This window comes from Rhinichthys klamathensis, unplaced genomic scaffold (genome assembly GCF_029890125.1).
Source record: "Rhinichthys klamathensis goyatoka isolate OS25496 unplaced genomic scaffold, OSU_Roscu_1.1 h1tg000015l_1, whole genome shotgun sequence".
NCBI classification, from domain to species: Eukaryota; Metazoa; Chordata; class Actinopteri; order Cypriniformes; family Leuciscidae; genus Rhinichthys; species Rhinichthys klamathensis.
The window spans coordinates 184,604-194,950 of NW_026606567.1; the positions used below are offsets into that span (position 1 = coordinate 184,604).

At 36.7% G+C, this 10,347-nt stretch overlaps 1 protein-coding gene across 2 annotated transcripts; it reads left to right on the forward strand.

The window, feature by feature from the left end:
- Nucleotides 1-623: 623 nt before the first annotated feature.
- On the forward strand, nucleotides 624-10,169 carry foxred2 (FAD-dependent oxidoreductase domain containing 2). 2 transcript variants are annotated; one of them, XM_056271717.1, is made up of 10 exons: nucleotides 624-775; nucleotides 2,932-3,151; nucleotides 3,410-3,715; nucleotides 3,835-4,086; nucleotides 5,566-5,898; nucleotides 5,977-6,143; nucleotides 7,113-7,278; nucleotides 8,434-8,660; nucleotides 8,814-8,984; nucleotides 9,587-10,169. In XM_056271717.1, exons 2-10 carry the CDS (start codon nucleotides 2,937-2,939, stop codon nucleotides 9,805-9,807), a joined length of 2,058 nt encoding a protein of 685 aa, XP_056127692.1. In that variant the 5' UTR covers nucleotides 624-775; nucleotides 2,932-2,936; the 3' UTR covers nucleotides 9,808-10,169. The 2 variants fall into 2 exon arrangements, with proteins under 2 accessions (XP_056127692.1, XP_056127700.1); XM_056271725.1 differs by having other exon boundaries at nucleotides 2,952-3,151.
- The last annotated feature ends 178 nt before the right edge of the window (nucleotides 10,170-10,347 follow it).

Sequence of the window (10,347 nt, forward strand, 5' to 3'; positions counted from 1 at the left end):
ACGTTTTTTTATATATATATTATGAGGCATTTTATAGTTGACGATGATTTCATGACTGAACTGTTTTTTTGTTGGTGTGTTTCTAAACATGACACAGCAAAATCTCAGAACCATGACAGTGTAGTTTAATGCAAGAATTTGCTTTATTTTTTGTAAATGATTTCAACATAAATCTTGATTTCAGTTTATTAAATATACATGTTTTAGTAAAAAAAAATCATAATTTAAAATATTTAAAATATTTTCTAAAAAATTATAATAATTTGCTCTCTTTTATACTCTCACTAGTTCGTTTAATTTATCTGCCAACAATGTCCAACACATGCGTGCAATCTTTGCAAATACACGTAATTAAATAATAAAGAAAGTCTGGGTCTGAGACAAGGGTAAAACAATAGAAGCGAAACATCTGGGAAGCATTTGAAAACAGAAAAAAATAATAATGAGTGCATAACAGTTTTAATGTAACTTTAAAAAAAGATGTCTACCTTTTTTAGTTTTAATTTAAAAAATCGCAGGAAATAAAAACAAAACACTTTGATGCCATAAGAATCAACAGAACCAGATTTTAGTGTGCGTGAACTATTTAGTCACGCCCCTCTGGTCTCTCATTGGTTAGACGTCGTCCATCCATTTCGTGACGTCAAAAGCAGGCTCTATCCGTGGAAGATGTTATGAAATCTGTGCAATCGCAAAGATGTAGTTTACGAAATGCCTGCCTTTTATTTCCATACTTTCTGTCACTAAAGGATAACAGGGGCAGCTGTATTTGACGGTACGTTGATTTAATGCCAATGTATTTACACTATACTGTGTTTTTCGGTCTTACATGTTGGATGTTGCCGCCGCATCCCCAGTATTGGAACAGGGGTATGGCAAGCCGTTTTAGCTTAAATTGTACCCAGCCTTACTTGTTGTAATTTCATTTTTACTAGTAAAAATTTAATTAGAGAACTTTACAATTCAATTCGTACTAGTAGCAATTACAATTAGAGAGCTCTCTAATTCAATTCTTACTAGTAACAATTGCGATTAGAGAGCTCTCTAATTCGATTCTTACTAGTAAGAATGTAATTGCAGAGCTCTTTAATTGAATTAAAGAGCTCTGCAATTGCATTCTTACTAGTAAGAATTAAATTAGAGAGCTCTCTAAATCAGTTTTTACTAGTAAGAATTACATTAGGAGAGCTCTTTAATGCAATTATTACTAGTAAAAACTGATTTAGAGAGCTCTCTAATTCAGTTCTTACTAGTAAGAATGCAATTGCAGAGCTCTTTAATTCAATTAGAGAGCTCTTTAATGCAATTCTTACTAGTAGGAATTCAATTAGAGAGCTCTACAATTCAATTCTTACTAGTAGCAATTACAATTAGAGAGCTCTCTAATTCAATTCTTACTAGTGAAAATACAATTAGAGAGCTCTCTAATTCAGTTATTACTAGTAACAATTACAATTGCAGAGCTCTCTAATTCAATTCTTACTAGTAACAATTCCAATTAGAGAGCTCTACAAATGAATTCTTACTAGTAACAACTCAATTGCAGAGCTCTTTAATTCAATTAGAGAGCTCTCTATTTCAATTGTTACTAGTAAGAATGCAATTGTAGAGCTCTCTAATTGAATTATTACTAGTAAGAATTCCAATTAGAGAGCTCTCTAATCCAATTATTACTAGTAACAATTATAATTAGAGAGCTCTCTAATTCAGTTGTTACTAGTAAGAATGCAATTGCAGAGCTCTCTAATTCAATTACAGAGCTCTCCAATTATACATATCTTTAATTCGTTTTTTTACTAGTAAAAATTCAATTAGAGAGCTCTGTAATTGCATTCTTACTAGTAAGAATTGAATTAGAGAGCTCTCTAATTGTAATTGTTACTAGTAATAATTGGATTAGAGAGCTCTCTAATTGTAATTCTTACTAGTAATAATTGAATTAGAGAGCTCTGCAATTGCATTCTTACTAGTAAGAATTGAATTAGAGAGCTCTCTAATTGTAATTGTTACTAGTAAGAATTGAATTAGAGAGCTCTCTAATTGTAATTGTTACTAGTAAGAATTGGATTAGAGAGCTCTCTAATTGTAATTCTTACTAGTAATAATTGAATTAGAGAGCTCTCTAATTGTAATTCTTACTAGTAACAATTCAATTATAGAGCTCTCTAATTAAAAATGAATGGAAGTCAATGGAGACATATGACTAGTAAAAATTCATTTGTAGAGCTCTCTAATTGCAATTGTTACTAGTAAGAATTGAATTAGAGAGCTCTCTAATAATAATTGTTACTAGTAAGAATTGAATTAGAGAGCTCTCTAATAATAATTGTTACTAGTAAGAATTGAATTAGAGAGCTCTCTAATTGTAATTCTTACTAGTAAGAATTGAATTAGAGAGCTCTCTAATTGTAATTGTTACTAGTAATAATTGAATTAGAGAGCTCTCTAATTGTAATTGTTACTAGTAATAATCGAATTAGAGAGCTCTCTAATTGTAATTGTTACTAGTAATAATTGAATTGTAGAGCTCTCTAATTGAATTATTACTAGTAAAAATGTAATTAAGACGAATAAGGCTGGGTACAATTAAAGCTGAAACGGCTTGCCATACAGGGGAGCCATATCAGTAAACATGTACCTATTAAAAAAGTATTATATAATGTCTATTATTTTATAGTTTGTATTTCTATTCTCAATTACTGTGTTTACCTTTATTCTCAGTTATGTATTTATTCTGTATGCTTTATTATATGATGTAGTTATAGTTTAAAAGCTTATTATTCTCGGCATGTATCCATCTGCAGTTAATTTTAGTTTTAATGAAACTGAACAAATGCATGATTAATTATCAGTAATGATTTAAAGGTGAACATTGAATTACAGGTAGAGCGCCTGGCTCTAATAAACTGCTGTTTTTATTTCCATCCCAAGGCCTCATGAGTGTGATTCAGCTTCTCTCCAGGCTCCTGTGTGTCCTGTCCCTGGCCACTTCTGGTTCTGCTCTTCATGGCCGTAACAACACCGTGAGCCATGCGTACTGTGTGCTGGGAGCTGGTCCTGCAGGGCTCCAGATGGGCTACTTTCTGTCCCGGAGCCAGAGAGATTACATCATTCTAGAGAGAAACACAGGACCTGGAAGCTTCTTCAACATGTACGTGAAAATCTGAATGACAAAGGATGTTTTCTAGGAATGTAAACTATATTATTGCAAAATACTGCAGTAAAAAGGGAACATAATTGAGTAAAACATATACATTTATGGTAAGTTTTAATTATGTCTAATGTAACATGCAACATAATTCAAATATAATGCAATATAACTCATTTGCTTTCAGTATCTTAACATTTAGGTTGCAAACTTTCTTTGTCGAAGCTGAACCATTGTTTTTTTTTACTGTATTCCTTTCAGATATCCTCGGCACAGAAAGCTCATCAGCATTAATAAAATATACACTGGGAGGCGGAACAAGGAATTCAACTTGCGTCATGATTGGAACTCCCTGTTGAGTGACAGGGCCGACCTCCTGTTTCAGCGAATAAGCCGGGAGCTTTACCCCAATGCTGATGACTTCCCACGTTACCTTTCAATGTTTGAGAAGGAGCTGGGGCTGAAGGTTACATATGGAGCTGATATAGGGAAAATTAAAGCATCAGAATTGAATGGAAACCGAGGCTACATCCTGTCCGATCAGAATGGTGTCAATTATCAGTGCAGGTATAGTAACTACATTCATTTATTTTAATTTTTATTTAATAATATTTTCAAGTGCTCTCTGATATGCCTTCATAACATGTTTTATGTCATTTTTTTTTTTTTTTTTTTTTTCTCTATAGTGTCCTGTTGGTGTCTACAGGCCTTTGGGTTCCTCAGCAGGTGGATTTTCTTGGCTCTGACCTGGTGGAGGGTTATGAGTCTATTCCCACTGATCCCGAGGAGTTTAAAGAACAAGCTGTGTTAATCCTCGGCAAAGGAAACTCCGCCTTTGAGACAGCCCAAAGCATCTTGGGAAGAGCGAGCCGGATTCACTTGTATAGTCCCAGCCCAGTACGTCTCGCATGGCAGACACACTACGTTGGGGACCTCAGGTATTTAATCTGCTCTGTCCAACTTTTTGCAAAATGCATTAAATTAATGTTTTCAAGTCTGCAACCAAAAATTCACAAGTGATGTATCCAGGTAGGATTAACGTTTCCATCCTATTCTTCTCAACTAATCACAGCACTAAACCTATCCGTGACCCTTCCACTAAAATCAGAGGGCACTGATTGGATGATTACAATCAGTGTTGCCAAGTCCCGTGAAATTGGGGTACTTATAAGTTGCTGCCGTGGGTTGATTTTTTTTTTTTTTTTTAAATCTCGTTGGTTAATCCCCCCAAAAGATGTTAATCCTGGAACATGCCATACTTGGCTCATGTTTAGCCAACAAAAACTTATCAAATTCACATAATTACCGCTTATGAACTTCTTATAATTCTGACTTTTTTCCCCTCATGAATGTGAGTTCATAGGACAATTAGGACTTTATTCCTATTTGCTTCTAAATCAAAATATTCTCTCACCTTGCCACAGCGAGTGACATACACATACAAATGCTAAATCTGAGGTGAAATTAAATGATTTTGTTTTCTGCTCCAGATATACACTTTTCAAAATAATGTTTTATTTTTAAAATGTAACATTAACATGACAGTAATTTGAACATAGCCTGTTGAAAATGTAAACTACTTATTTTCAATATCAGCTAGCAGCAGTATCTTGCACATTCCTACTTCATACATCGCTATACTATTGACAATAGACCTTTTTTGCCCAAGAAATTTGGCTAATGTTACCGCAACTTAAGTCGAAATTTACATTTCTTAAGTTGAAATTAAAGTCAGCATAAAATGGAAGTTGCGATAGGCTTTTCTCCCATATTGTGAAGTATATCCAAGTAAAACGCCTTTTGGAATGAGAAAGAATGTAGGACTGGATTTCATCCTTCGGGAATTTAATGGATTGTAGGAAGTTGGGTGTTGCTAACTAAACGAAGGCAGATCTGAATGCCAGTTTGCAGTTTGTTGTGAGGATATTTAGGGTGTTTACACGACCACGATGTACTAAACACGGAAAAGTTTTACCTTTGCTTTTTTTTCGCGTACAGGCAACAACGTTGTCAAAACAATCCCAGTTCACAAGGATCCGCGAAAACGACTAAAACACTTTAGTAAGCTGCCAGCCCAGTAGTTGGCGATGTCACATGAAACACTATGCGCCTATAGACTGAACACGTAATACGCATGACGTCACGTTGTCACAAATTCACGTTTTTATAGTTTACATGGACACGGTAACGGTATGGGTTTTAAGAACTTGCACTTTGAAACCCATTTTCCAATGTTTGTGTTTTCAGGCCCTCAAAACGCCAACGTTGTGTAAATGAACAGCCAAAAATGCAAAAAACAGATTTTTCAAAACGATGCCATGCATGGATGAATCATTTATAATAAACACTGCAACGTTCTGAATTCAAGTATTGTCCATTTTGATTTCATGGTGACTTTAAGATTTCTGTTTTTTTAGGGCAGTGAATAATGAGCTATTGGACACGTACCAGTTGAAATCTCTTGATGGTCTAGTAGAGGGAAGGCTGGAGGATATCGCCATTGTCCGTAGAGGAAAAGATGGTGGGAAAAGAAGAACAGCAAAGAAAAGAAGTCGAACATCGGTGGTGGGAAAGGAGCCTCTGTATTTAACTCTTACTGAACTGCTTGATGACCAGAATGGCAAGAACATTTCAGAGGTCACCGGTCAAAATCTGCCTGGTTACCACACTGATAACTTCTCCCTCAGACAGCCGTACGACCGAGTGATCCGCTGCCTGGGCTTCCGTTTTAACTTCTCCATTTTTGATGGGTAAGATTTGAACAATTACGTTTCTTGAATGTTGTGAATTATTTTCAGATTGACAAAGTATTTTCATTATTCATCCAGATCTGCGCGGCCGCCCCAAAGCAGCGGTGCCCGAGGCCGCTTGCCTGGAGTAACAGCCTGGTATGAAGGCAGAAGGACGCCCAACATGTTTGTCCTGGGTACGGCAGCCCACTCCAGAGATTATCGATCTTCTGCTGGTGGATTTGTTCATGGGTTCCGCTACACTGGTAAGCATTACACCTCACTTAAGCATAACGTTTCACGTCATAAGAATGTAGGTCATATTAAAGGGATACTCCACCGTTTTTTCATATTAAACTATGTTATTCTCTTATCTAAGACGAGTTGATACATACCTCTCTCGTCTCAGTGCGTGCACTGAATCGCTCTGTCGGGCGGAGAACTTTGAGAGCAGTTAGCTTAGCCCCATTCATTGTATATGGGCCAGACAGAGATGAAGTTAGAAGCGACCAAACACATCCACGTTTTCTCTATTTAAATATAGTTACACGAGTAGTTACTCGACCAAGTATGGTGACACTAAATAAAATGTGGCGCTTTTTATAAGCGGGTAAAATGGATAACTATAATGTATGGCGGAATAGCACTTATTGGGAGCACTTCGACTCGGCGCTGTAATATCTTCACTCGTGAAAAGTCCTCTCCCCCTCTCCCTCTCCCTCTCCCTCTCCCTGATACTTCGTCAACTCTGCACAAAAAACTACTACTACTGCAGGCGTGCAGGTCACGTTGGTTCTATTGACGGAGAGGGGGAGGGAGAGGGAGAGGGGGAGAGGACTTTTCACGAGTGAAGATATTACAGCGCCGAGTCGAAGTGCTCCCAATAAGTGCTATTCCGCCATACATTATAGTTATCCATTTTACCCGCTTATAAAAAGCGCCACATTTTATTTAGTGTCACCATACTTGGTCGAGTAACTACTCGTGTAACTATATTTAAATAGAGAAAACGTGGATGTGTTTGGTCGCTTCTAACTTCATCTCTGTCTGGCCCATATACAATGAATGGGGCTAAGCTAACTGCTCTCAAAGTTCTCCGCCCGACAGAGCGATTGAGTGCACGCACTGAGACGAGAGAGGTATGTATCAACTCGTCTTAGATAAGAGAATAACATAGTTTAATATGAAAAAACGGTGGAGTATCCCTTTAAAGTTTCTCTGTTTTGCTACTACAGTGCGTGCTGTTCATAAAATCCTGGAGCAACGTTACCATAACATTGCCTGGCCTGCTACAACATTACCCATCAGTCAGCTGCAGTCTTGGATTCTTAAGAGGGTGAACGAAGCCTCTGGACCGTACCAAATGTTTGCGGTTCTTGGGGACATTATTTTACTGCGAGGGTAAGAGATGTTTCAAGAGACGTTATGTCGTATCTGGGTGTCAATTAGCCTGGGAAATCCCAGACAACTTCCGGCAAATTTAGATTTGCTCTGAAAGTTAGTCTGGCAAAGAGCTCATTCAAGCCCATTTCCAATCCGTCGAAATCGAGGCACCAATCAGAAACGTTGGGGCGGGCTTTACACGATGACGACAGCGCTGGGATTTTGAAGCAGATTTTGTAGCTTACATTACAAAGATGGATGCCGCCGTCGAACATCACTCGTTCGAATCAGCTATTGCGTCTGTTTTAAGCGATTTGAACGTTTCCTTTTTGTTAAAAACCGAGCAAAGAACAACACTCGGAGATGTTTCTCCGCCGCTCTGCATACGTCATCTCCTTCATCGCTCTGATTGGTTTTAGGTCTATCCGCGACGTCCGTTGGTGACGCCCCTCTGGAAATGATTTGTCTATGACGCTTTGCCAGACCATAACTCAGTTACAAGTTACAACTGAGAATGGTCTGGTTTTAACCAGGCTAGGTGTCAATCATTCAGCTGATGAAATACTAAATGAACCCTACTGTTCAAAATGTTGGAATTGGTTCGGATTTTAGATTTTAACTTTTGCTCAACAGTAATTACTGTAGTAATTGCTGATAACAGTAAAATCAGTAATATTGTGAAATATTATTACTATTTAAAATAACTGTAATTGTAATATGTTTTAAAATGTAATTTATTCCTGTGATGTCAAAGCTGAATTTTCAGCATCATTACTCCAGTCTTCAGTGTCACATGATCCTTCAGAAATCATTCGATGATCAGGAAACATTTACTATTATTATCATTGTTGAAAAACAGTTGTGCTGCTTCATATTTTTTTTTTTGAAAACCATGATAAATTTTCTTTCAGGAATATTTGATGAATAGAATGTTCAAAAGAACAGCATTTATTTAAATTAGAAATCTTTTGTAACATCATAAATTTACTGTCACTTTTGATCAATTTAATGCGTCTTCCTGAATCAACAGTAGTTTAAGTCTTTCCAAACGTCCAGTGGACACAAAACTCATGGATTGTTAAAACTGTTTTTAACGACATATTGAAGGGGATTTAGTTATGTATCAAATTAAATATGGCTACCGTGATTAATGTCTAAATCCTCTTTCCACAGGTCTTACTGTGAATATCTGGAGGAGTTTCCCCTGCAGGCTCTGCCCCAGCTGTCAGCTCTATCTGGTCGGCCTCTCTCAGATCATGGTTTTCTGGTCTTGGTCATGCAGTATGGACTGAACCGGACTGATACTCTAGGGCCCGGTCGGGCTGAGTCAGAATGGACCAAAGCCTGGAGGTCCAACTTCCTCCATCCTGTCCTGTACTACTACAACACACTACCTACAGGTGAAGAGCTTCTCTAACATGTTTTGTTGACCTCTCACATATGTGGAATTGTATGAGATTGTAGTGTTTTTGAGAATATATTTTGGACTTTCTGTTGATGTCCCACAGCCATGTACTGGAATATTAAAATAAGTGTGCTTTATGTTTCTATAGAGAAAGATATGAGACAGCGTCCAGTTGGTTGGCCACTACCGCGACCCGGTGCCGTTCATCACATGGTCGAGGACTTCCTGACTGAATGGGATCAGCCCATATCACACAGCCAACCTCTCAGACGCTTCCTCGAGCACTGCCTCCAAACTGACCTCAGGGCCTTTTATGCTGGTCAGTACGTACTGTACACAAATGTCAGACATTTGAGTGTCTACAAAATTCACTGAATATACACATTCTGGATATTTTACAATACAAAAGTTTGTATTTGCTTGTTCAAAGAATGTTATATTGTAGGTAAAAATAAGGTTAAGAGAATGCTGTACTAAGATTACCATAACCTTAAATTATGTTCTAATCACAACAAGAAAACTGGACATTTTAACGTTTTAGGAACTCATTGTTTAAAAGTTTGGGGTCAGTAAAGTTTTTTTTTTTTAAGAAATGAATGTTTTTATTCAGCATGTGACTGAAGTCTGGAGTAATGGCTGCTGAAAATTCAGCTTTACATCACAGGAATAAATTAAATATATTAAAATAGAAAAGTTATTTTAAATTGTAATAATATTTCACAATATTACAGTTTTTACTGTATTTTTGATTAAATAAATGCAGCCTTGCATGCTGAGCATAAGAACCTTTCAGAACATTAAAAAAAAATACCGACCCCAAATTTTTTAATAGTAGTGTATATGCCAGAAAAAAAACATTTGCAACTGTTCTTGCAAGACTTAATCATTTATTATGTGCTTCTATTTGTCCTTTTCCCTCAGAATCCTGTTTCCTTCTGTCCCTCAGCAGTCGTACCCTACCCCTCTTTTGCCGCCTAGGTTACTTAAGAAAGCAGGGCATTGTGGGAAACAGCCACCTATGGAAACATGCCCGTGAGGCAGGACTCATGGCAGATCATCAGGGAGATGTTCCTGAATCAGTTCCTGAAAACCTGAAACATGCTGCCGCTACAGTTGTTTCAACTATGAACTTTGACCTTTGAGGGTCATTAATGGTACCAAAGATTGAATCTGTTCTGCTTTCAAAATCATCTGTTCATCTACCTCCCACTTCTCATGGAATCTACTTACATTTTTATAGAAAACATCCCACATCCAGCGCGCTCATACTATGTTCAAACGTACGGTTAAATGACAATGAAATGAGTATTACCTTGTCGTAGTTATTATAAGCTAAAGTTTAGCTTTATATACTGTTTTATGGTGTTGGGTTTGGTGTTGCAGTACAATGTATAACTTATATTTTTATACTATTGTTAGAGTTATATCAAGTATTTTCATGTGTTGACATGCATGTAAGTATATATTTATAACTACAATAAAGACATCCCATCTCTAAATAATTCATTTCAAAAAGGTGTGTGTTTCTGCTTACCTTAGTATTACAACTAAATTATAGAATATATAATTAAAAAAATAAACATTGCATTGTATCATAAAAATAAAACAAGTTTAGAAAAGCGTTATTGTAGTCATTTTGTTATTGAAAAGACTGGAATATTAGAAGAGTAGTTTTCAAATTC